Source organism: Ptychodera flava, chromosome 9, assembly GCF_041260155.1.
Source record: "Ptychodera flava strain L36383 chromosome 9, AS_Pfla_20210202, whole genome shotgun sequence".
Taxonomy (NCBI): Eukaryota; Metazoa; Hemichordata; class Enteropneusta; family Ptychoderidae; genus Ptychodera; species Ptychodera flava.
Genome location: NC_091936.1, coordinates 24422048 through 24450019, shown reverse-complemented (window position 1 = coordinate 24450019; position 27972 = coordinate 24422048). Strand labels below are relative to the sequence as shown.

At 36.5% G+C, this 27972-nt stretch overlaps 1 protein-coding gene across 2 annotated transcripts; it reads left to right on the top strand.

The window, feature by feature from the left end:
- The first annotated feature begins 84 nt into the window (after nucleotides 1-84).
- LOC139140456 (uncharacterized protein KIAA2013 homolog) lies at nucleotides 85-27939 on the top strand. Of its 2 annotated transcripts, XM_070709743.1 has the most exons (17): nucleotides 85-308; nucleotides 2844-2941; nucleotides 6846-6956; nucleotides 9392-9532; nucleotides 10445-10503; nucleotides 16841-16867; nucleotides 18061-18153; nucleotides 18452-18525; nucleotides 18649-18792; nucleotides 19093-19198; nucleotides 19545-19622; nucleotides 20181-20374; nucleotides 22166-22278; nucleotides 22604-22886; nucleotides 23499-23626; nucleotides 24843-24996; nucleotides 25121-27939. In XM_070709743.1, exons 1-17 carry the CDS (start codon nucleotides 226-228, stop codon nucleotides 25125-25127), a joined length of 1893 nt encoding a protein of 630 aa, XP_070565844.1. In that variant the 5' UTR covers nucleotides 85-225; the 3' UTR covers nucleotides 25128-27939. The 2 variants fall into 2 exon arrangements, with proteins under 2 accessions (XP_070565844.1, XP_070565845.1); XM_070709744.1 differs by lacking the exon at nucleotides 16841-16867 and having other exon boundaries at nucleotides 86-308.
- Nucleotides 27940-27972: the final 33 nt, after the last annotated feature.

Here is a 27972-nt window from a genome sequence, read left to right as displayed (position 1 = left end):
ACTGTACTTAAATGAGAATATTTAGTAAAAATGTTCTATGAATGTTGCAATAGTTCAGCGTTTGATCAGGTCAGAGGTTAATACTGCTGTGTGTCAGGTGATCGAACGGCTGACACGGCAGCGGCTGACACGACACGCAGTGTATGTCATCATGTCAGTTCATACGTGACACAGTTGGTCGGCTTGTACTCTTGTTCGGTGGTGACAGAGATAATTTTCGTACATATGCGTAATGATGCTTTGTTTTTGCAAGATATGTGGATCAAAAATAGACTCAAGAATTTGCCGAACAGTTTGCCGGCGAGCAGGTGAGTGAGATTGTTTGGTTGTGTACATCCGAAACTGGTGTGTGTATCGATTTCTTTGCGTACTGCTGGCCGTGCTGGTATGTAAAATACTTGAATAGACAGTGTAGTTCGGGTCGGGGAGACCATCACTGACAGAGACATACTTTAAAATTAAAAATTGCATGAAATGTACCACACATTTCATGCAATGCTACAATCGTTTATATCATCTTGTTTGAAGAATCTTGTTTGAAGATGATATCGGCTCGTACAGTGAGATTAACATAACAAACAAACTGGCATGTGAGATAATATAACAGCAACATAACACACTGAAAGGGCATTGCTAATGAGACGGGTTTTGGGAAACTTTTGGGTAAATTGGAAAGAAGTAATAACCAAGCCTTTGATTTGGTATTGGATGTTTCAAATCCTTTACCATGTGTAGAGATATTACACTTTCTGGTATATTACTGAAGATTTGTATACTGACGAACACATTGTATATGTATAAAGTGTACATTATGTCTACAAATATATGAACTGATTTTGAAAAATTTCATGTCTATACACGATTACATTCAATTTTGCATGGTACACATAGCAGGATGAGCTATATATATTAATAAATGAATTAAACCAACCACGGTCCCTCCACAAAAGGAGGGACCGTGAACCAACAGTGCAACAGTCGTGACCAAATTAAAATCTGCAAAATTATCACATTTCAAAATTTAAAATAACCATGGATCATAAATCAAATGCACATGTTTGTATATATATATATATATATATATATATATATATATATATATATATATATATATATATATATATATATATATATATATATATATTATCAATATTATTTTACTAATTTGTACTTGAAGTGAGGTATATTGATATCACTTATCGATGCATATATATATGTATATATATATATATATATATATATATATATATATATATATATATATATATATATATATATATATATATATTTATTTATTTATTTGTTTATGCACACCATTGCAAATATAATATAAACAGCAATCTGAAAGCATACAGCTTAAGGTAGTACGCACCTCAAAAGTGAAAGACTTAAACTTTTGCTCTAACTTTCCTCAAGGAATCTTTCAATCATTCTCTTTCAAAATAAAAAATAAAAATTTGGGGTCACCGTGCAAATTTTGGAACTAGAGAAACAAATTACCGGTACCCAAGATTTACCGATATTAGAAATTCAAAATGGCCACCATCCCTGTGTTAACTCTATGGAGAAAAATAAAAATTTTCGAATTTCGAAAAACTGAGCCGGTAAAAAGTTTTCTTTCACCAAGAGCTTTAAAATGAACCCCCACATGTGGTATATCAGAAGAGAATCATAAAAGTTTGAGAGTCCAAATGTCTGTCCCCGAGGTGCGTTCTACCTTAAGGGTAGAAGCTGTGTTTGAATTTGATAGTCATTACACCAAGTTAACTAATCAAGACTTGTCCCCTTACTTCAAGTATTGACTTAATTTGCTGAGTCAGGAGTTGTGGTTCCCTCCTGAAAGTAAGCGCCTGAAAAGATAATTTGCAAATACACTGTGTAGGCATGGATAAACTGTTATGTGAGAACACTCACACTACGTTGTGTACCAGATGTTTCAGACTTAACTGCTCATGCCATTTATGCATCCAAGCCAGCATAATGTGAAGAATGTCATGTTTTGTAGAGTATAATTATTCATGGTGGGCTTCTTACTTTACATTCCCCATTCAATTTTTTTTTTATTCAGAAGCGCATTATGTGCAGCTCAGAATAACTCATAATTCTGCTTTGTTCTAGTTTTAGAGTGGTTGTGACAAATGTTTTCGAGAAAAAGCCAAGCGAATTTTATAAACAAAATCATACCATTAAACGGAAGGACATGTCACGTATTATCGCTTGTCTCCTTGATATACCTTAACAAATTTTATTTTGAGTATAGTGCTGAGCACCAATGTCAGATTACACTGTACAATACTGCTAATGTTAGTTGTAAACTCTCAGGCAAAGCTAAATTCAGGTGTTTGCTTAATGCCTAGGATTGAAATTTTGATATTTTTGCAGTATTTTCAGAAAGATATGAAACATAAATGTGACAAAACAGTTTTAAGTTATGTTTTCATAAACTGTTCCCCTACTCTTAATAGAATGACTGAGATAATATTGTGTCAGAGACAGGCTGTTCAGTGTAAACTAAACATTGTTATTTTAGGAGAATTTTTTAATTCTATGTTATGGTGTTGACTATGAGATAAAACTTAACAGTTCGCACACAAAGAAAAAAGATAGACTGTACAGTAACATGACTCATAATAACATCAAAGCATTAAATAAGCTGCCTTGTTAAGGTTAGTTTCTGTAGGTACAATGAGCTGTTACAGTAGAATAGAATACTTATGAAATATCACTGAGGTAGTTTATGATTTTGAAATTCATTTAAAGGCAACCACTTTCAACTGCAATTCATCAGTATTTTCATGGTACTAGTATCTGTTAAGTTGTTTTCCTCACGCTTTATTTTGCAGATCGAGAAAAATAGCCCTCTTGGTACTTGTGATATTAGTGTTTCTGTTGTATTTTGGACCAACGTTGTTTGGAAGGTCACACTCCAAGCAAAGTACAGGTAAGTAAGTGTGTTCATAAGTCAGTTTGTTGAAAGGCAAAGCTGTGTCACACTCCTATAACTGCATGGAACAGTGAAAATACATCATGCCCAGCTATATGAGCTGACATACAGACTCTTAGAAATTATTATTATGAGTTTATCAGAAGTAAACAAATTTTTTATCACTTTGCATGCCCTTCCCAACGTCATCCTGAAATCAGACTAGTTTCTAGATGAAATTCTGCACCTAAAAAATGAATGTTTAAAACTTTTGTTTATAATTTGCTCAAGGCAGTCTGAGCAATTTTCTGTCAAGAGGATAAAAATCAGGATTAACCATTCTATGTCAGATCTACCTACATTGCAAATTGAAAATTGGCTCCACCCTGCATATGGAAACTTGATGTAAATAAATTAAACTTTTATAATTACCATGAGAAAACGGCGAATATGTAAATTTCTGTACAGATTTCAAAATCAGACAGCACAAACAGTATTCTGCTTCTATTATATTAACTGTATTCGATGGTCAAAAATCTATCCAAAAGTACATTATATAGTCTTGCACAAGTTCTGTGGTTAGCGTGATTTAAAGTTTTTTTTATTTATGAAATTTGCAAATTTTCAGCAGTATAAAACTTTGTAATATTTTTTGAAGCTCCTCAATATAGTATTGTCTAACTTTAGATACTAGGTGCTTTATAAATTGTTTGATAGATAGATAGACAGATAGACAAACAGACAGATAGATAGATAGTTAGATAGATAGATAGATAGATCAATCAATTGATCGATCGATCGATCAATAGATTGTTTGTCAACTTCAAAGGATAGTTGCCTGATTGGCATGGCACATATGGTACCAATTTATAACAAAATACAGTAGATCTGTATAGATTCATTAAATTTCCAACCAATGTCAAAGTAACATATTAAAAAAAAATCAGTATTGTAATTTATCACAACCAACCCATAGTCTGGTATCGGTACCCTATTTTATATTCTACATCTCAACAAATGTGTGCAATGTTGATAGGAAAGATACTTATATACTAGTGCTTTATCAGTGTTTTTGTTAAGGGCGGTAAGAGGGTAAATGTTACCAGGGTTCCCCAGTCATTTTACCAAGGTTCCCCGTGTTATATCAATATAATCAAATAGGGGACAGCAGCAATGTTACCGGGGTTTCCAAATCATTTACCAACATTCCCCAACTTAGCAAAAACATTGTTTATATTATTCTACTGTGCAAGTACTGGCACAACAAGCAATGTTGCATCTCCACTAGTCCTATATCTCTGCTTCTACTGATCCTACTTGGTGCACTACTACTGTTACTGCTGCTGCAACTATTGCAGTGCTATCATAACCACAACTCCAGAACGACCACACAATTATAATTACGCAGTAGTTAACAACAGTTATTGCACACTAATTGTATCATGTTATTTTCCAGATAATCCAATTTTTTTGTATGGTCTTCACATATGTACACTCATTTACTTTAAATCAAGAGTAATTGTCAAGACCAGAATCTTTGATAACGTTAAATGGTTTGATATGATTATTAGACAAAATTTTCAAAGCTATCAGTGCTGAATTTTGTGTGATATCTGTTGAATATTAAACTGATTTGGCTAAATCTCTGGTGACATGTTGCTCTTTTGGCGAATAATATCGCTGGAGTAAATAAAGGTTGGCAACTAATCTCCTGTCACAGATGCAGCCATCACATTGCATCTTCCCTTATGGGTAAAAATCGACACCCATCAATCATGCCTGGATCATAGTAAATGTCTTCAAAAACTGTCAAACCCACCACCACCGCCAAGTCCAAAATGACAGAAATGTACCGAATTTTTTTTATAATCAGGATGATACATCACTGACCAGCATTTCAGTGAAAATGAATAAATGTATGTGGTATTTGTTTGAATGTACATGTGCATATATATGTGCAGGTAGATATTTGTACAATCAAATGATAATTACATCTATTTATGGTGATTATAAACAAATACAACATGCAATTGTTTAAAAAGGGCATTTTCTAATGGCAAAAGGGATTTTCTTTCCTCAAAGATAATTTTTGTCAAGTGAATAAATGTAGATAAATAACCTGATGTCTAGCATTAGGATGAGAAGTTTCAAAACTGCTGTAATGAAACATTTACATGTAATTTCAATGAAACAGTGACATAAAATGTTGATCTGACTAGACTGTTGTGTTCTCAGTGTTGAAATTGTAGTTTAATTGAAAGGGGACATCCCCAACAAAATTAGCACATTCCACAAATACGGGTACTGGTAGAATTATTGTTTTATCAAGCCGCATTTTAACAATAAGCTTTCTACTGGCTAGCACGAGAGATCAATTTCTGATTTATTTCTCTATTGTTGCAGTTACGTTATTGAGAAAACTATGTTGCAGTTGTTAACCCTTTAGACTGCTGAAATTTTTCCCATCAAAATTTTATACTGCAACATATTTCCAATTTTTATGATTTTTTCTGATTTTGTTTTATAAATTTGGACCATATGGACACCATATTTGATTGGCTATAGATTTTTTATCAAGACTAGGTACATTTTATAAAGGCAACAAAAATTGACCCTGGCATTCAAAGGGTTAATGCTATTCTTTGACTTTTAATCTTCATTTCTTGCTATTTCACTGTACGTAGGTCAGACAATAACCACACTACAAATTCCACTTATAAATGAAAGATACAGGTAAATCATTTTACCCATCAGCCCCAGTATCAAGCTCTCTGAATACCCCTCTCCCCTGTCTTTCAAAGAGTAGTTACATCCATACACAAAGTTTTGAAAGGGTTAAACTAATGGACAGGTTTGAATGAGGTAAACCTGGTCTGTTGTAATATCTGCACTATGAAATGTTATTGTGATCAGTGTAGTGCAGGCCACTCAGTCATAGGATAATGCAGTATTGATAAGCCAGGCTCAGATACTATCAGGTTTGTGGTAAAACATGTCAGGCATGAATGCATGTCAGTACACAGATAAAAAAGTGGGTACAAGAGTCAAAGATATTAAGAACAGACGTATTGAAAAATCATACTTGCTACGTGTATATACAGAAGTCAATCATCATGTGCTTGTGTAAATCTCTTTTACCCATTATACGCTTTATAAGATTTTTTCTGCAGGGATATTTTCAAATTTCAGCTTCCAAGAAATACATGTATGCATCAAATTATGTAATAAACTTTCAAAAGCAATGCAATATGTTTGGAATTCAAAATGCTATCCTATTACACTCAGAAAGTATATTTGATACATCAACAAAAATAATAGCAAATTATATTTTAATTTCACAAAAAATGGGAACAATGCTTGTAAAAAGATATTTTTCATTGACAGGTTGAGGCTGTCCTAGTTGAATACTCTCTGTTGACATTCATGACTCATGAAACATTTGTATAAAAGCTTTTGTTACTCTGTCTGCCACATGTTGCATTCAACAAGCATAGACGTGTACAGTAGACATTTCACAAAGGAAAATGCCATTCATTAAAATGCATTTATCTCAAAATTTCCGCATAACAAAGACTGTGTGAGCATCAACTGTTTACCCAGACACCTGTACAAAAAATCACTTGTTCTGATTATTTTCACTGAATTTGAAATTCATGTTTATCTCAATGTGAAACAGTGATACAAACACAATGCTATAAAAGATGTTGCCAGTACTAATCATGCTAATTGTATAAACCTACCATATGCTTACATGATAATCATCTAAAAAAATTATATTAATCATGCTGAGAATTTTTTCATATTTTTTTCAGTTGACGAATCATCACAAACTAACACAAGTAAAAGCAATTTTTCTCCCATATTGCATGTCCACATGGCTAGGTAGTCAACGTGTTATAAATATTGTGTGTTTTACAAACAGAATGTTTGCAGAATCAGTTACACAGATGGGAGTCTGACTTCAACGTGTTTGATGTGTCCATAAAGCATGATCTGAATGAAAAGGCTGAGACAGCGGCTCTCCCATTTGTAGGTGAGTAATATTGTCTGTGTGTATTTAGAGATAAGTAAGGGACGGTCGATAATAAAAGCTGACGCACAAGAAACGTAATTTCTTCGTTTTACTTGAAACCCCCTCCCTCCCTCCTCAAAACGAATGCAGATCAATTTCGTATTATGATGCCGTTTCTGACAAACCCACACGGACCTCTCCAATCGGCACTCCCATGAAAAAATACCGGAAGGGCACATTAATTAATAAACCTCAACTTTACACGTTTCACTTTTTAAGACAGAACATTTAATGTATTTCGCACGTAGGAAAATGTGTTCCACATACATGTTTCATGTTGAAAAAGCATAGAAGTTTTTATTTCACATTCATGTCTTTTCGTTGTCTTTTCTGTCTCCGTATTTTGTGGTCATTGTTCTCGATGAACGCGAAGGAAGTTTTGCGTTCTCGCTGCAAAGTCGCACTTCAAAAACAATAGAAAATCCTTATGCGATTTTGACGCACACAAAACGAAATGAGCTTTTACCCCCTCCCCCCTAAACAAAAGAATTACGTTTGTCGTGCGTCAGCTTTTATTATCGACGGCCCCTAAATGTGCATTACTAATGTAGTAATATTTCTCAGGGAACTCATTTATTTTTATACTTTTGGTTTATGTTATTTGGCTTATTCTGTTGTTTATGGTCATTTACTAATATTAAGTTCTGAAAGGTGATTTTTTGATTATGCATTTATTAAGCAAGACACAGGTTGTTAAGCCTGTTTAGCAATTTTCTACTATCACAGATCTTTTTTTTCATATTTATAAATATTCACTAAAAAGTCGTATAAATAGCATCAACAGCTACGGATCTCAAAGCTGTGGCTCATCTTTGGCCAGAAGGTCATGAGCTAACGTCATTGTTACATAGAACCCTGCGTAATATCGCATAACAATAAATGATACTAGAAACAGGGTATGGTTGCTAACTCAGTGATTTAGCATGACTTGAACCAACGAAGCCGAAATTATTATCAAACAAGTTCACAAGTTCATATTTCATTTTTACAATGTACTGCAGGAGTTTTCAAACTTTGTAATTGCTGCCATCAAATGAATTTTTTTTTGTGCAATACTGTTCTTAACTCTGTCTGTTTAGAAATGCTAATTTAACAAAAACACTGAGTCACTTTCAGATATTGCTCAACCAGTAGAACTTGTCCAATGTTGCACACTTTCAAATCTGGACACATTGGTGCAAATTTTTCTCATTTTGTCCGTAGTTTGGTTTAGCAAACATTCACACTCAACCAGTAGAACTCGTCCAATGCTGCACACTCTCAAATCTGGACACATTGGTGCAAATTTTTCTCATTTTGTCCATAGTTTGGTTTAGCAAACATTGACAGCTTGCATTTAAGCAATAAGAGCATGTGATTCACAATTATCAGCAGCAAAACCTTCCTTTTGAGGAATATGACGTGCCCGGGGACGTGCCAGTTGAATATATTCAGAAGTATTGTAAGTGCAGAGCTAATGCAAAGACATTTCTACAAAGAAGGACATATAAAAGAATGTAAAATTTTAGTCTATTTGAGAAGACACCAGCACACATTTGATGCAGTGTTTGTGTAACCGTCTACAGTCAAAACCTTGCTCAATGTTGCTGTATTTAGTCAGGAATCTCATTTCACTTTACCAGTGTGACACCTGGTGTAGGATTAAGATTTGAAAACCATGGCTTTCATGACACATATCAATATTGCCCATGTGCCCACACTATTCATTTATGTCTCTAAGTTGGCAAGTTAAATATCCCATAATAATTCAAAAGATGACACAGCTGGTCATCGAATGTCCTCGTCTTTGTTCAAGGACGGTTGGTTCGAATATTCAGCAATATGACCAGTAGAATTAGTGTACCAGTAGCTTACTGAATGTCCCTGAAATTCACGAAATGGGTTTTTGTTCCAGTTTTTATTTAGATATACATGTACTGATGTACTGAAAGCAGATGGTGCACATGTAAATGGAAGCTAGGGATGTTTTCTATCAGTCATGTGCAGTACTTCATAAATGTGGTGGCCCAACGGTGTGTCTATGTTGTTTCTGAATTATAGTACTGCCTTGACCATAGCAAATCAAAAAATTTATACAGAGAGAAATTTAACGATAAATCACAATTTTCACCACATTTGATAGATTTACTGTTTTTTTAAAAATCAAGCACATGTAACCAATAAAGTAATATTTTCAATGTACCTGACTTGCTGAAGGCTCTGTCAACTTTTTTGCTATGTCAATAAAATGTCATTTATGTATCGTGGTATTTGTATTGCTCATTGAATAGACGGTTTGTTCACCATATATGGTAAGAAAAAATGTCACCCAGTATTGTCCTGTGATGCAATACTCCAAACGTTTTCATGCCGCTCTATGAATACATATTCTGATTTGTTTTTTGTTTTTTTGACAGGTAATGGTAACCTTGGTGTGGTAGTCGGTAGTACTGTAAGCAGTGACGTGCTGCATATTAGATATCAACATAGTGTTTTGTCCTTAGCTGTACCATATGTGCCAATAGCTCAACCTCATGTACAGGGACTCTCTGCCAAAGGTGAGTATTCCCCGGAGTATTCAAGTATCTGTCGTTGAGTCTGTGAAGAGTTGAGAGAGCAATGTGTTTGTTTAGGTTTAATGGGAATTAGATCAAAACTGTTCACTGCTTTAGGGCATCATTATCTATTTATGTATTTATTTATTTATTTATTTATTTTGCTAAGAAACAATAGGAGAGGGAAATGGAAAAGACAAATGAATGACTGAAAGACAGACACACAGACACTGGGGCAATAGCAGAGGTAGAGGTGAAGTTAACTATTAACAATGAGGGCGCTCTTTTTCTTACAACGATGATCAGTAACCGTGCTACAACCAATTCTGTGTGTGATGATTGTGCAATAGTGTTGTGGTAAGCAGGACCAAATAGAGTGAAAACCCAATTGCAGTCGGATGGGTAAATTACAGTTGAACAGCAAGCTGCCGGCCACAATGCTAATCACAAATCATTTAAAACATTCTAAAGTATTTAATGTTGCACTACAAAGGTCAGCTTATACTCTTCATATCATGCATATTATGTCTTTGTTAATTTTCCGTACAAAGTTACTGTGTCTCTTATTTCCATAGTGTCATATTGTCTGTCTTCCGGCCGTATGCATATGCACGCGTACAGGCCTCGTGTACACAACTGAACATGTGTTTCCTTTGTCCTTGCAAGAAATGATCTAGCTACCAGTATCTACCAGCAATATAATATGACGGCACATCCAGCACCTTTCCACAGACCCAACAACTTGTGAATCATTGTGTAATTTATGTACCAGCAGATACCCACCCTCATTTACATCCTAGGATTCAAGTCAATCCTTATGGCAGGGCGCTAGCTCCCTGACCCAATTTATCACAACTGATGAATTTCCGCTGTGATGATTTACCATCTCAAATTGTACCTTCTGTGAACTTTCAGAGGCAAGAGTTGTGCATTTTAGGGAAGGTCTGGTGTATAGAATAATCACTGAATCAAAGGTAAGGCCAGGCATATGAACAAGCATAGCACAAGTGTGTAGATTAAACACCGAACCAATTCAAAATCCATGGAAGCATTTGGTTTTGTTCCTACCTTTTTACTGCTTGAAAAACATCAGATTGATTTGTCATTAATAATTAACATGTGCAACCTCTGTCAACTAGGTATGTCTACAGATTTTGTAAATATTGTGAGAATTTTAAACAAATGATTTAAATGTTCATTAACATTACATATTCCATGCGATTCATATTTGTATATTTTATCAAGCACCATACTCTGCTGATACTATTATCAGAGTTTGTTTATGAATTTATAGGTTGAGCATAAACTGGAAATGGGTCAAATTAGAACCAAAAGCATATGTAGATTTTTAGTCCCCACGGACACCGTCCGGGGGGACTTATAGGTTTGGTCATGTCCGTCCGTGTGTGCGTCCGTCTGTGCGTCAGTCCGTCCGTCCGTTCACGCAGATATCTCAGACATGCCCAGGTCAATTTCTTTCAAACTTTGCACAAGGATAGTACCCTACCCCATACAGATGCACGTCGATTTGTTTCACAATGCGATCAAATTTGGCCGTGTTAGAGGACTTTTTAGTTTTCATCTCCATAGACTCCTATGTATAAGGCAGTCTCCATAGACTCCCATGTATAAGGCAGTCCATAGACTCCCATGTATAAGGCAGTCCATAGACTCCCATGTATAAGGCAGTCCATAGACTTCCATGTATAAGGCCAAGAAAAATAAAAATTTAGTTTCTCATCGTATTCATATTACAAAAAGGATGCAGTGACACAGTTTTTAGTCCCCATGGATGAAGTCCAGGGGGCTTATAGATTGGGTCATGTCCGTCCGTGAGTCCATCCGTTCACGCAGATATCTCAGATATTTTGACAAAATATCACGTGACCTTGGTGACCTTTGACCTCAAATATATATATTTGTCCATAACTCAGTAACCACAAGTGCTACACCCTTCATATATGGTATGATGGGACAGCTTATGACGCCACATATTGTACCTCATTAATTATGCGCATATCTAATTTTGAGCAAGCCAATCAAGCTGGAGGTCTGATTTTTGGTATATAGGGATAACCTAGCAATACAATTTTTTTGACAAAATGTCACGTGACCTCGGTGACCTTTGACCTCAATTATACATATTTGTCCATAGCTCAGTAACCACAAGCAGTCTGAATGCTGGGGGTGTAATTTGAACAGCGCCCTCAGAAAAATAGCCTCGTTTTCATTTCAAAACAAAGGTCGCAGTAGTACGCAGGGTTCACACAAGCATGGGTCGCCTAAACATGCCTACATTCACGCTATACCGCGGACCTGAGTGAATGTTATAGGTAATATGTGTTTTTTAGGAATTTGTTTCTGATATAAACAGTTTGTCATGTAAAAATAAACCTACCTTCAAAAGATTGTCGATGTGTATACTGAGTAGTTTCTGTTGCATAACACGATTTGGGTCTGTCTATGAAGGAGAAACGGGGCTAGTAAATGGTCTTCCGGGTCTTGAACACCGATCAAATTTCAGCAGTGTCTTTTTCAGTAACAATTGATTGTGTATGCCAATTTTTAACTTCACAGAGCTATTTTACTGGAAATGGTACACTTTTCAATAGACCCTTGGCGAAACTTCGTCTAAAAATTTCACCTATGAATGCCGTTTTCTAGTACTTGTTACAGTGGGCATTATACATTCACCACAGATTAGATGGCCTCTACAAACGAGAATAATTTTATGTTAACTACAACTACAGTTCTTTAGTATATTTTTTCTCAGAATTTTAGAATTTATAAATTGTTTTATGTATCTTGAAGTCTGTTTCTATATATAGGAAAATGAGAGCAACTTTACACATCGTTTTCTACCTTTGATAGTGATGCGGTATATTGATTCGATCAATGTGGTTTAATGATATGGAGAAACATGGCGAGACACCGGTGAATCGATAGTGCTTTGACCCTGGTCATGTGATCTGGGTCCCCGGGAAAGAACCGGTTATGCGTTGGAGCTATTTATCCCACATGTTAATTTGATAGTAGCGATTGTTCATCAACTAGAGATGCTAGTATGGATATGTTGTGGTCTGAACTTTGAGTGGTTTGTTGGTCAGACCGTTCGTGTTTATTTTATCCTCGTGCTTGATTTGTGCCCGAACAAGGATGTCTCTTAAGTTTTTATTCCTTTTGTATGCTATGATAGGTTTTTCTGGAAAAACTTTGACCAGTGTTTGATCGGCTTCTATTATTTTCCAATTTTTTGTTAGACATTGTTTGATTTGCCTGGTTTTGATGAATGGACTGAAGGTCGTTGTGTAAACCAGTTTTGTTCTTATGTCATATTCCTCTTATCTTTATCGGTGAGGTATCGTCGATGGTTGGTGAGATTAACATCTTTCTTTATACGAGATATATCTTTTTTTTCTATAATCTTGTTGTTGAAGTTTGCGTGTGAGAAAGTTGACCTTTTCAATGAAGTCCATGTCGTTGTTGCATGTGCAAGCATATCGGAGAAGTTCACCTTTAATGAAGCCTTTGAAAGTGCCGCTCGGGTGACACGAATTTCTCAATAAATATTGGAACGTGTCGGTTGGTTTTGTGTTGGTTAAATTAAAAAGAAAATTAATAAGTTCTGAATTCAATATACTGCAAAGACAACAGCTTTATTCTAAATAACCTGAAGTTTGATCAATACTTAAGCCTCAGAGACTTGACTGCAACAAACTGAGACAAATCAGACACGAAAATTACGTCAAAAAATTAAAAGTGAACAACCATGAGGTCACATGCACAAGTTTTTCTATGGGAAGCCCCGGCTGGAAGCTTCGAAGCCATCCTCGGACTGTGATGACCCTGAAAAAAAAGAGGAAAATAATTAAAAACAACTGTGACACGAATTTTACGTATTACAACCTAAAAGTGTCACTTGATGATAGTTTCCCCCAAAAAAGTAACATTTGACCTAAAAATACGCACATTTTTGGGATTTATTTCACTATGAGCGTATGCGAGTACACAGTGTACGTGTAAACGTACAGTACACTGTTGATTTGGCGCCATATTGGATTTTAGCGGCAAAACACAGCGGCGAACTTTGCCGCCCAACATCAAATTCCTGGCATGAACAGACAAAATTCTGCGGTAAAAAGCTAATTTATAGTATAATTCCACGAACTATGCTTGATTTTGGGCCTTAATTTCATGCTACCGTAGTTGGTACAGCAACACAAGTCCGCGCTCGACATATAACATCGTACTATGAAAAATCGCTGAAATCGCAAAATTCACTTTAATTTTTCAAACAGAGCCCCGAAAAGTCACTTACCTTCTCAGAAAATCCAATTGAAGAGATGAAGTTGGTCTCCAATGATAATTTTGAATGTTATTCTAGAGAGAATTGGAAGACTTTGAATGAAAATATGGATGTAATACAATATGTCATACATTGTACTTGAAACTCAAGATTTGTAGTCCATTTTCATGGTTACGTACTGCATGAAAGATCTTACTTTATCCTTTTATTGTGGGATTTTTTCTGATGCTATGAAGTGATGTTTGTATTGCATAATTAACATAAAATTTACATAGTAATTGTTATGCAAATTAGCCGATCCTGTTTCAGAAATTTCTGGGGAGAACACTGTTATCCCTATATACCAAAAATCAGACCTCTTGCTCTATTGGCTCGCTCAAAATTAGATATGTGCATAATGAATGAGATACAATATGTGGCGTCATAAGGTGTCCCATCATACCATACATGAAGGGTGTAGCACTTCAGTCTGAACGCTAGGGGTGCAATTTGCATATGCAAATGCCATTTCCTTTCGAACGGCACTCAGCAACTCGGTCTACACTGTGACCGTTGGCTGGCTAACACAGTTTTTCAGTCGCTCCCAAATCCTCATTTTTTCGCCGATAATCAGACGTTTTATGTGATCCTCTGTTACTACCGGTACATGTTTGTCTGTAGCCAGATTGCTATTCTAAAACCATGGACGTCTTTTTTAAACGTCCATGGCAAAACAGTCACACGGACAAGTTCATACGGGACTGAATATTGCACTTACAATTCGGAGTCAGAGGAGCATGCCTGCAGAGAAATATGTTGACTTTAAAACTCAATTCATAATAAAGAGAAGCCCGAAAATATTGACACCAGGTATTTTCAAGAACAAGATTTGAAATTGCATCGACTTCTACTTCGACAAACGTACGAAACTTTGACAACCGCGTAGCGTCGGCGCGCGGCCGTGCATTGTGTGGAGCACGTTTGAACACACGTGACCTTTGAACCTATACTGTATACCCTAACCGTACGTACATAGCTGCTGTATTCAGATGATCACACGAATGATTATTTTAGCTCATGTAGTTCCTTTTTCTTTCATTTCATGGTGCCTTGAATATTGTAAAACGGGTCATGGGTTTTGAAACTGGATCAAGTCAATCGAACAAATCCTTGCAAGTTACGAATGCGTGACACGAGGTGACACACATGGCTTCAACGTCATGTTGCAGGACGTACTGCTACACAGATCTCGAAATGGCTAACTCGAACACGCAACGATCTGAACACGCGGCAGTACCAAACATTTTTGCATCTGATTTTTGTCTCAATTAATCGTACAATTTCAGCCACTTCTGATCGAAATCACTTTTCCTGACCTTCGGATTCTTACCAGTGCGAGACATTGGTGGCAACGGCAGTTCAACCAGTTGCCTCATATCGAACTACCTCCATGCTTTGACTGAGTGCCCGCTGGCAAAGCTTAAAGATGCAACACACCGAGCTTTTCGTTGAGTATACTCCATGTCCGTTGTAAAAAATGGCCGTTATCTGTACGATCGGCAGCGTAACTCATTTTATGCTTTTTGAATTTAAGTTTCATCCGTCTGAGCCGATGTTCATTTGCAATACGGCCGGCCTATTTATTCTCCTCACAGACAAGCGGACAAGCGCGACTTTGGGTGCTTTGCACCCGATAACCCTGCCTCATTGTGTGTAAAACACCTAAAAGCATCGACATGAAAGGAGAACAGTCTAACCATTTCACACATTTTGGCGATGGAATAAACCTTTAATCATCGGGCACGTCGTGTTATCGCCACATCAGAACCGTTTCACACTTGATACGCTTGCTGAAATAAAAGTGTCAAAATCGCCGCCGAGAAACAATAGGTCTTCAGCCACATTTTAAAGAGAATCAGCGGACATGAAACAGGGTCGGCATGAAAAATAAAGGATCGGGCGAAAAAATAAAGGATCGGGCGAAAAAAATAAAGGATCGGGGCCGATCCTGTTAAACGGCCTGGGGAGAACACTGGATAACTTTGCAATACAATTTTTTTTTTACAAAATGTCATGTGACCTCGGTGACCTTTGACCTCAAATATACATATTTGTCCATAACTCAGTAACCACAAGTGATACACCCTTCATGTATGGTATGATGGGACACTTTGTGACGCCACATATTGTACCTCATTAATTATGCACATATCTAATTTTGAGCGAGCCAATAGAGCTAGAGGTCTGATTTTTGGTATATAGGGATAACTTAGCAATACAATTTTTTTTGACAAAATGTCATGTGACCTTGGTGACTTTGACCTCAATTATACATATTTGTCCACAACTCTGTAACCACAAGTGCCAAACCTTTCATATATGGTATGATGGGACACCTTATGACGCCACATATTGTACCTCATCAATTATGCACATATCTAATTTTGAGCGAGCCAATAGAGCAAGAGGTCTGATTTTTGGTATATAGGGATAACTTAGCAATACAATTTTTTTTTTCAAAATGTCACGTGACCTTGATGACCTTAGACCTTGATTATACATATATATGCATAACTGAGTAACCACAAGTTCTATAAGCTTCAATTTTGATAGGATATTAGACCTTCAGATTTCACATCTCGTACCTCATTTATTATGCACATATGTATTTCTTGGCTGGCCAACACAGCTAGAGGTCTGATCTTTTTTCCCGATTTAGAACCATAACTTAGACATGCCTCTTGTTATAAATTGGGAAAAATGACATAAACCTATGTGCCCATAGATGTGAACTTATACACTCCAGCGATACTTTTTAATGACCACATTTCCCTGCCCCATCAAGACTAATACTCCTTTTACAAGTGGGGACTATGTCATTGACAATGACTTGTATTACATGATTTCATTCACAGATTGGTATGGTTCTTTCTCTAAAATGTACCAACATTGATAATAAATGATATAATGATAATTATTTGATAATAATAAAAGTGATTTGATGATTTTGTTTCTAAACATTTCAGCAGAGCGTTCAGGGTAATAAACATCAAGTATGCATTATTTTCTATCCATGGCTACATTTTTTTTCTCGACTTTATTCATTTAATACATTACTGATAACAGACATGCATGATATCAGTGACGATGATTGCATGTCAAAACAGCTTTTAGTGAATGTAATTATACAAAAATTCCTTTGGTCAGAAAATATCGTTATTTCTCATTTAAGTAATGACATATTCCTTTTCACTGCCACTGGAAACAAGGAATTAAGGTGTATCTTTGATCATCAGTTTTCACTTGATTTGTGAACATAGCCGTAAACTTAGTTCCTATAGTTTCCATTCTTTTCATGAAATTGAATATTCATCAAAGAAAATAAGTCACCACGGTGGTCTACTCTGATTTAGATACTTGGTGACACTACAATACCCAATTTATAAGACGTGTATCTTTAAATGTTATCATTTTCCAAAACCTGCACTTTAGTTTTCACTTGCCATGTATTTCAGTAATGGCATTTTGGCATTTTGGTTTGTGGTTTCTCAGAGCCGATATCTCGGTATTTCCTCTTTATTTCACATAATATGTGAATGGACTGTTATTTGAAACACATTCAGGTGGCCAACTGAAGCCATCAGACAAGGTTATACTTTTTGGGTAAATTTATCTTTTGAATGATGCAAGGACATTAGTCAGTGGTGTCTATACCAGTATGCACTCAAACTTAAGCTCTTTCATATCACATCCATCATGCTGAAATCAATCACTCTTACACTCATTGCTCTTAGGGTAGAATGCGCCTCGAGATAGATTAGGACTCTTATTCAGTACTTCTCTAGTCTCCCACTTGTGGGGGGCTCATTTTAAAGCTCTTGGGAGTGTGAAATATTTTCAGCCCCTTAGATTTTCTAAATTTGAAAACTTTTGTTTTTCCTCAATTAGTTATCACAGGGATGGTGGCCATTTTGAATTTCATATATAGGTAAATGTTAGGTAATTTTTTTTCCCTAGTACCAAATTTTGCATAATGACCCCTGATTTTCAATCTTGATTTGGTAGAGAATGGTTGAAAGTGTCATTTAGCAAAGTTTGAATGAAAGTTTAAGTCTTTCACTTTCAAGGTGCATGCTACCTTAACAAATGGCTGTTTCATTGGTGATTTGTATGTATTCTTCTGGAAGAATTTTTGTCTTTGACAACCTGATGACTGTTTAGATTTTCCTGTCATTGTCTTTCACAGGAGAGTGATTGCATCGTAGTGACCCAAAAGGTCTTAGCACACAGAAGTAGACCTACCCTATTGTTGCAGCAGATAGCAGTTGAAAATAAAGGAGTAAGTTGACACTGTATCAACATTCTTGTCATAGAGATTATTACAAACTGTATGGGAGATATCAAGACTACTTCATGTTGTAAGTGGCTACATCAATACTACTACAGATTGTAAAATGCCATGGTGTCAAGAATGAGTACTACGGCAATTCCCTGAAACAAAAGTCCATACTCTCTCTCATGTCGTTAATGGGAAATTATTGTCACAGGCATCTTACAGATGTGAAGCATGTCTGAAATTACATGTCCAATTTTGATTGCAAAGTTTTTCGACTCACTCCTTGAATTTCTGATTTCAGAGCTTCTCAGCTAAGTTAAGTGTAACAGTACCCGGCGCATACCAGTGGAAAGATGTTGTCAACAAACAATACAGGTATGCTGAAATTTCATTTTCAATCAAGGAACAAGTTAATATTCACTTTTGATTTTGCAGATTTCAAAACGTATGAAAACGTGACTTCTTTCAGCATGTGTTTTAATGTTCTCTCGTTGGCAGGTCTGAAACAAATCCAGCAATACCTGAATTTACTGTCACAGTGGGAAGTGTCAAAGCACCCTCTAGAAAGAGAGCAGAAGAGTTTATCATGGTTTCCATAGCAACTTATCCAGCATCTAAAGTCATTGATGTTGCTCCAAAGAGGTAAAATAGACAAAAATGCTCATAGTTATGTCTATTTTGTGATGCAATGCCCTGTGCATGTAAATCGATGTAAGATTACGTATAAAAATTTATAATGAGCTATCAGTCATACGGTAAATACTGAGCGATTGATAATACATGACTATGACTGCACCCACCTGATCTGGCCTAGCTAAACTTTCACAGAACATACATATTCTATGACGACAAGTTAATATAATGCAAATTTTGTATTGAAAAGTTGAAAAAATGAAAAATTTTCAGTCTTGCTGACTTTTGGTATTGATATTTTTCAAACAGCACCTACGTAGAATGGGTGGCAACAGTGGTTCACTACTCAGATCCTGTTCCATACAATGAAATGTTTGTTGAACTCCACAAGAAACTGGAAAAAGAGACTGTACAGGTCAGTATTCCCTGCCATACCATAACTTTCACAACTTCTACCACAACTACTTTCACAAGTATAGCTACAACAACATGGTCTGTCTGCCATCTAACAAGGCTCTCCTTCTTCATGTTGTGCTCACAAGTCTGTTTGTGGAAGGGATTTTGTTGATATCAAGAGTGACATGTCTTTTGAAATGAGTGATTATTATATATTACTTGTAACGCTTGATGCTTGCCACCATTCAGTATAAATGCTTTGCGTATCACTTGAAAACCTGGATCCAGTCACAGTTAGCCTCAGAAATGGGAAGTGTTTCAGATTACATGAAAGACTTTAATATTATCCCTCCATTCAATTGCAGGAAATGGAGGAACTCCTAGCTGCCCATGGCAATGACTTCAGTGTTGTAGCAGCGGAACATCTGGAGCACTGGCAACAGGTACATTCATCTAAAAATTGCGAAGTACAATTTCTTCATCAGTTTGTGAACATCGATGGAAATCTCTTTCGGTCATCGGATGGTTGTATATTCAGAGCTTTGTCAACATGTTTTACAGGAAAAGTCATTGAGGGGATCTTAATTTTCTTGACACCATGTGATCTTTATTAGTGTGGGTTAAATGGTTATTTTGTGAATCCAGTTGTAATGGATATTTCATGCGCCAATATGGCTGTTTGCAAATGACATCAGTGTTTTCTCGCTGATTTACAAAAATAAATGTTTTGTCTGAAAATTTAGATAACATTTTTGGAAAGTCTGAATGCAAGAACAATGAAAATACAACTTAACAGGCTGCTGCCAATGTTATGAAGAACACTAGAACAACTCAGACTACAAGCTGCAACAAGAGCGCCACATATAACACTGTCAAAATTTGTTCAAATTTCTAGCTGCAGCGTCAGATACTGCACTATATGGATCCAACAATACATTAGGGACCAATTTTCCAGTCTGATTTCAAACAGTATATGTGTAACTCCTGCTTTTCCTTGATAGCTATGGTCCAGTGGAGCTGGACAAGAAGTGTTCATTGAGGGCGCTGATCATCAACTCCCTCCAAATGTCTTGAATTCGACACTGTACTACATCCTGTCTTCTGTGGAATCCAATCCAAGCTCTGACACCACTTCTGTAGAGAAAGAGCAGCAACTAAAGGAGGCTGGTTCCTGTTACAGTGGCATGGCTACATGGTAAGTAATGTTACTGCTTGGTCTGAACCTCATGAGTATGGGGATATCACAAATTTGGCTCGGTGACAGATGCAATACCTGAACATACCATACGGTACATGAAGCAATATTCAGTTTTTGTTACAAGTTATGTAATAAACTACTGATATGCTACAAGATATAATTTATGGTAATACTTAAAATGTCATACTTGATTGTAGAGGACATTTTGTTGGAATTCATAATGCACGTGTCATCAGACATTTTTAGCTCATATTTGGTTTTATATATAAATACCAAAAAGAGCTTATATGATGAGTCTGAGTGGCGTCTGTGTCTGTATATTTGTGGGTATGTGCGGATGTATGTCCGTCACACACAAAGGCTCCCATACTGCCAAAGCTACCATCTCAGTATTTGGTGTACAGGTAGATGTAGGGGTTGAGATGTGAATTTGTTCAAATTAACACATCAGTGTCAAAAATGTGCAAATGAGGTAAGAAAAAGGGAAATACTGCAAGTGTGCAGGAGTGGTGGCAGTGAACTGAATAAGCCCACACATCTGAATAAGAGGATTTTGACCTTTAACGTATTTGTATGCAGGGTACCTATTATGTTTGGGAGTGATAGCAGTAACTAAAACAGCTAATTTGTCATTTCCTGTCATTGTTTATGAACCGTGACATATTAACAGATCTGCTGAAACCATATGGATGTCTATTTTTGTACATCCATGGTAGAAAGATTCTCTGCTATGCATGTTGCTAAAGTTGACCTTCAGTACCTAAAGTTTCAGACCTTATTTACTTTTGTCATTCTTAATTTTCTGGTTTAAATATTTCTTGTTGTTTTTCTGGTTGTATTTCTTGTTGTTTTTCTGGTTGTACTGTGCAGAAATTGTCATAAAATCAATGCATAATTTTCCTGCACTGAACAGATAGAAATAACACTTATTGTTGATCTTTGGTATGTACCAATTCTGATCAAATTTAAGCGACACCGTATAATTGCGGTATTTTTTACTTTTTTAATGCGTTTGTTTGATGTGTTCTGTCCAGGAAGTACTTATTGACTTCATGACTTGAGACTGCATTTTTATAGCAATGTCATATCTGTTGATAAATAAATCCAACTTTTGGTAGGTTTTATCATATATTCTTGAAGAAAAGTCATTCATTTCATGACAGTTCATTCAATTAGTATGTTCTGAAAGGAACTGTTGACTCAAGTCAGCTGTTCCTTTGCCCAAAGTGTCAATGGGTTCTGGTATCTTTAGACTCAACAAAATCAAAAGCCAAGAGCCGATGGAAAGTTCAAAGAGGGTTGCGCTACATTTCCAGCAACTATACCTTCCTGCTCAGTCCTATTTGACTTGACAATTCAGACGTATGACGTAGACCAATTGAAACATTCACAGATTAAAGTAAATTCAGCTAGTATCAGCTGAGGACACAGAAAAGTTATGAGTTGTGAAAAGTTTTTGATTGAGCTGCATGAACAGTGTGTTTTATGAGTACATACATTTCCACAATATTTGAGAAAGACTATGATCTGTCTTGGTAAAATTTAGCAAGAAAAAGCATGGAACAGATCTGACATATCAATTGTCATTCAGAAAGGAACAAAATTTGTTTGAGCAAGATTATATTTTTCCCATTTGTTGCAAATTCTTTCACCATCAACAAAATATGTAGCACCAATCCCACCATGTGGATTCATTTCCCCAGCTAAATTGGCAACTGCACGGACAAAAAACTTACATTTTTGAGTGTTTTCCATCTTTGTTTCTTTGTTTCTTTTCCGTCCATGTAGGAACAATCCAAGTATGTGGATCCAAGTCAGAACTGAGCAGGAGCTGGCAGATCTTGTAAGAGTCTGGCTGCACACTCTCTTTCACAATGGCTGTGCAAATCAGTTGATTTCTGGTAAGATATATCTGTCAATGTTTGTTTTTTTTCCTGTGGTGAATTTATATTTTAAATTCAACCACCTTTGAAGACATTTAATAAGAATATTTGTTCTCAGTAATTTTTTTAGGTGCAAAAATTGTAATGCATGGTGGCCTTGGGAGAATTTTCAACAAAGATTCTCATTTCTTTGTCCTTCACATTTGAAAGAAACTTTTCAGTCTTGCAGTGTGTTGAAAGTAAAGGTCAAAGGTCAAATGTGAGATTGGGCAAGCTAAACTATTTCTGTCAGAGCCATAGCATGCCTACTTACAGCAGGAAATTTTTTGTTTTTATTGCTCAGGAGCACACGGTGTTATGCAGGCATTTCTTCTAAGTCTGTTGGCAATTCAGCACAATACAAACTACCTTGCTGTTAACGCTGACCCACGACAGTTCACCCACGACTTGCACATCTACCACATCATATACAACAAGTACGACCTCGACATCAGCATACTTGCGATGATCAAGTCCGTGCAGGTGCATGTGACTCCCAGGGACGTGGAAGGTGAAGACAAATACAGGAGGCATTTGCATGTGTTTGCTTGCGATGCAGGCTGTGAAAAGGATCCAGTTATGATCAAGTAAGCATTATACTGTCACACAAATCCAGACTCTCAACCCTTTGTGTCACCTCTGCACTTTGACCTCACCTAGATACCATTTGTTTATTTGTTTATATATTTGGTTTTTTAAGAAGAAGATGATTTGAAACAAAGAACCAAGTAGCAGCGTTTAGTTAAAATTTTGCATTTCAAAAATACATCCCTTTGTTCCTTATGTTTTGTTGCACAGGAAGTGCTATTTTGTGTAGATATAGGACAGTTCAAAAATTTTGTATATGTTACACAGAAAATCATGCTCTATTTTGAGATGAACTGAGGCAAAATATTTGAAGTCATGATAACTTTGTCTCCTCCACCAAAAGTTTTGAATCAGGAATGTGTTGATGAGCATGTGGTAACTACTGTTTGTAGTAAATTTGAAAGTGCCTTGGTAAGCCTTGCGCAAGCTGGATGAAAAAGGGTTTTTATGAAAGTTTAACCATGGAATTTTAAAAAGAATCATGTCTGAGCTAAACTTGTTGCCATAAACGTCAAAAATATATGTTTGTCCTTATATCTTGTCCAAAATTCAATTGAAGGACAGTCAGTTTAAAAACCTTTCACATTTTGTTTTATCCTTTTTTCTTCCAGGCAGCACTCACACACATTCACTTTGAAATATACAGAACCTCAGCTGACTCCATTTCTGTACATATCAGAACAATCAGACAGTTTAGTAGATCTTAAGAAGTACATGCACTATAAAAGTATTAAATATGGTGAGTAACAACTTTTTATCATATACCTGCATTCACGTGCCTGTGTAAAGCTATGGGAGAAAGCGCCCTCAGATCCGTGCATTTTTTTTACGTATCACGCCCCGGCCCGGTGCCCAAATATGGGCAATCGCGTGCATTTCTGAACTATCTCGATTCTGGTTACTATACGCGCGTTGCTATCGGCAAACATTCCATTCGTACACAAAGCCAGCGCGAGATTAGGAAAACGTGTGCTCGCTCAGATAGTAGTTGCGCGTGGCGAAAGTGGAGCCGCGCAGGTGACATGAGCTTTTATTTCTAAATTCTAGTGAAATACTATGTATACTAAGTGCGTGCCTGTTCAGTATAAATTGCAAGAAACTGACATCACGCTTTTGTCCTTCTTACACCTCAATTTCAGCCTTGATCTCTGTTGGTCACGGTATAGTACAAATGTTGCTTTGCGCGTTCTAGAATTCTGCAGGTAAACAAATTACGTCATTGTGTATATCAATCCGCGACGGGGAAGCGGCCATCGCATTTATGAAAAACTGACACAAATGATGAATTTTTGATATCGCACGCATTTTTATCTCCTAAACAATGTTGAATATTATGTAAACTACACATTTACCATTTCATAAGGTATATGATAAAACCTTTACGGCCCTGATACGGCTTTAGCGGCCCTTGGTCGTACGGCGTACGGGCCCTCGCACGCTCGGGCCCTTCCGCCGTACGACCTCGGGCCGCAAAAGCCGTATCAGGGCCGTAAAGATTAGTTTCATGTTGTTCCATAGTTGTTCTTTCCACTGTGTTTATTTATTACTACAAGAGCTTGGTATATCCAAAATGTCTAACGGTTATAGCTTCACTCAAAAAGTTGATATTTTTTCAGTCACGTATGCTCTGTAAGGCAGTGACTTGACAACTCCAGGTGTATTTTTGTTCTTTCTGTTGTTAGTGTACTGAAAAATCAGAGCATGGTGTATAAATTGATGAAATTTGTTGGAGGGATTGAAAACACGTGTCTCTTCATGCTTTCACTGTGAGTGCTTAACTCATACTAATCTATCTGATGTGCTCATCAAAAAGGCTGTACCCAGAAATAGCTCCAAGTCTCAGAATCAGCTTATGTTCGTACTGCTTTCTCATATTTTGTTTATTCAATACCAATTCCTGCTGTACATTATTATGTTTTAACATTTGTATCTGTCTTTTCTGTTTATCGTTTCAGTGTCCCTGCCACATCCGCCGGAACACAGTACAGTCCGACTACCACCAGTATTCTGGGTGACGGTAGTCATACTTATTGTAGCATTCCATTTGTTTTTATTTAGATTAATTTATAATGAATTTTGTTCCGGTCAGGACAAGCAGAAATTCAGAGCGTGAGTTACCTTTCCATGCACTTTGTGTATTGTTTTTATGGGTCTTTTTGTGGTTTTGACCTGTAGTGACTTGTATTTTAAAAACATGTATGGTTGACAGGCTGACATTATCATACTTTTTCAGGGTTTGAGTCATCTATGAGAAATCAAGAATCAACAGTTTTCTCACAGAACAGGGTTACTCAACAAAAGCAATCTCTATGTAGATGCATGGACCCCTTTCTATTGGAGTCTGTGGAACAGGAGAAAACGTGTTCCATGCACCAGCAGCAGCTGTTTTTATATGATATAGACTGTCTTTTCCACAAGCTATAACTCCAGCCATTTATGATTTTGGGTATTCCACTTACTTTGTGTTATTTTGCCAAGCTTTTCTGTGGAAAGGATAGAACCTATGTTACTGGTTACATAATTCGTATGGGAAAACAGATTACTAGTACTTCAATGAGTTCTTCTCAGAGCTTTGTATCTGAGTCTCAGTTCTGCAATTAAACTAGTCAAATTCCACCAAATTGAGATTCACTGAGGGCTAACAGTGTAGGTAAATAGTTGCTGTTGCTAACCTGCTGTACTGATGGTATTGGTGTCCCAGACTACAAGGTGTTATCTCCCAGGTATCATCTCAAAGAAAAGATGAAGACCACCCAGCTGATGTTTTATACAAATCCTACATAGAGACAGAAGAATTGGGAAATTATCCCTAAAGGAACCAACAGTTAGACTTTGTCATGTGCCGCCTCTTTTACACCACACAGCTTCAAAACTCTGCCTACATTTGATGTGCTCTCAGTGATCTAGCAGAAAGAGGCAACTGGTTGTATTTAGGACAGTATGGACTACCATACAGTATACTAACATTGAATGGTTGACAGTAGAAGAACATAGCCTCCTTGCATTACTAATCAGGGACTCTGTTACGGTGCAACTACAGATATGCATAGCCATCAAGTTGTTACCAGTGATGACAAACAAACTCTAGGAGAGGGGCATGTCGCCCAGAATAAGGTGTGAGCAAATATATGACCATGAGTTCAGCAACCAAGATTCTTATTGGCCCATTTCTCTTCTAAAGTCAAATAAACATCGTCACTTGCTAATCAAAACCAAGTACCAGTAGTTCAAGTCACATAGGTACCTAAAGACCCAGCTGAAACAGTATTAAATAAATCACAACATTGTAACACATGTGACCTGATACATTCTAATGTGTACATAATGCTCAATTTTCGTCCAATAAATATGCTCCATTGAAAATGATTCATTATAGTTGATTTGCATACTCTAACAATGCTAATCAGTACCTGTTGCATAAATGTATACCGGTACATTTATTTAGGAAATTGAGTATTAGATACCTAAGTGGCCTTTTTAGTCAGCCATCTGGCATTAATCATTGCACATCCATACTTCTAGATGTAGTTTTTGAATAACTTCTCTCAAAACGTGTGATTTCAGTGTATGCTTAAACATGTGAATATTTTCAATTCATGCACAGGCACTCTTTAACAAAACACATGTAAATCTTAAGGACACACGTCAATTGCCAGTCGAGACTTTGACTTGTCATAACAAGAGTAAACAAACTGCATAAACAATGAGATGTAAACAATGCTGGCCATTGTTCATACAATTCTACATACCCAATTTTTCAAATGCGCAAGCACTTTCCTATCTTTGCATTCACATTCAATGTCTTCCTTGAAACGCAAGCAGACACTGTAAAATGCCATCTTGGTTTTGTCGCATCCTGCATAAGCAAGGTCAAAACCAACATATTTTATGCTGGATCTGATTGGACAGCTGTACAATCAAAAAGTACTGGTTCAACCATCTCACCACTAGATTATGGTTCGACCTATTGTTTTCTACTGTAAGGTCAGACCTCTGTAATGAGAAACGGGGGTGAAAGGGTAACAAAGAGGATTTCAAGTAAAAAAATATACTGGTGTATATAAGTATCTATGCACAAATGCAGCCATTTGTAGTTGCTTAGGCACTCTTGCTGTTGATTTCTTTCACACATTGTAATTTGCATTTGTCCACCGGGAGTGTTGCATTTCTATGAAATTGGCATTGCATGCATGTTTTATTCAAGCTTAAACTTGTTTGCTGTCCAGGACTCTTTGCATCACAAATTTATTAATGCAACCAGAAGTATGGTTCTTTTGTGTCCAAGTCAAAAACATCATGGATATCAATTTCATGAGTCCACTTTAAGTATTAAATAAAATAAAAATGAATGGAAATTTTTTCAAGAGCATGTAATGTTTGTTGGATGTTGTTTGATGTTGAAATTTGAATCGCAGTTTTGTTTAATTGAAAAGATGCCCGTGATATGTAGGGCTAAATAGGAATTCTGTTCACAGGGAGCTATACCTGCTATGTAGACAGGGTAAAATAGAAGGTTAATCAGTTTGTATACAGATTGATGTAAAGTTTTGGGCTTTGATAGGGCTGAAGATATGTGGAATAGACCACTTGGTATCTTGGGGAAGACAGGAAGACATTGGAACTATTATTAAAGATGTCGGTGAAATTCCTTGGGAACAGCAGGAGATCAAAATACTTCCCTGATTACATATACGAGTCACTGTTCAGAAGTACCGTGCTGATGTTAGGAGAAAATCAGAGAGAGTATCGACATTTGTGTTGTTACCAGTGTTAGAACCACCCCTGAGCTATCAAATGGTTCATTCCATTTCTGTTTGAATTTGTTAGGAATTTGGTCAAGTTTAAGTGTTTAAACATTTTTGAACTTCACCTTTTTACGAGGACGTTTCACTTTAGGCAACTCAACAACAACCAGAATAATTTATTGTGACCAGGAGTGTATTCCAAGGTCAAGACTATTTGTAATGATTTGTAAATTTTTCGTCTTTTTGTAGAGGTAATTTGACAAACTGAAGGAAATACAGATGCAATAAAGTGTTGACATTCAAATTGCTCTTATCATGTGCTTGCTTGTCTTTATGTGTG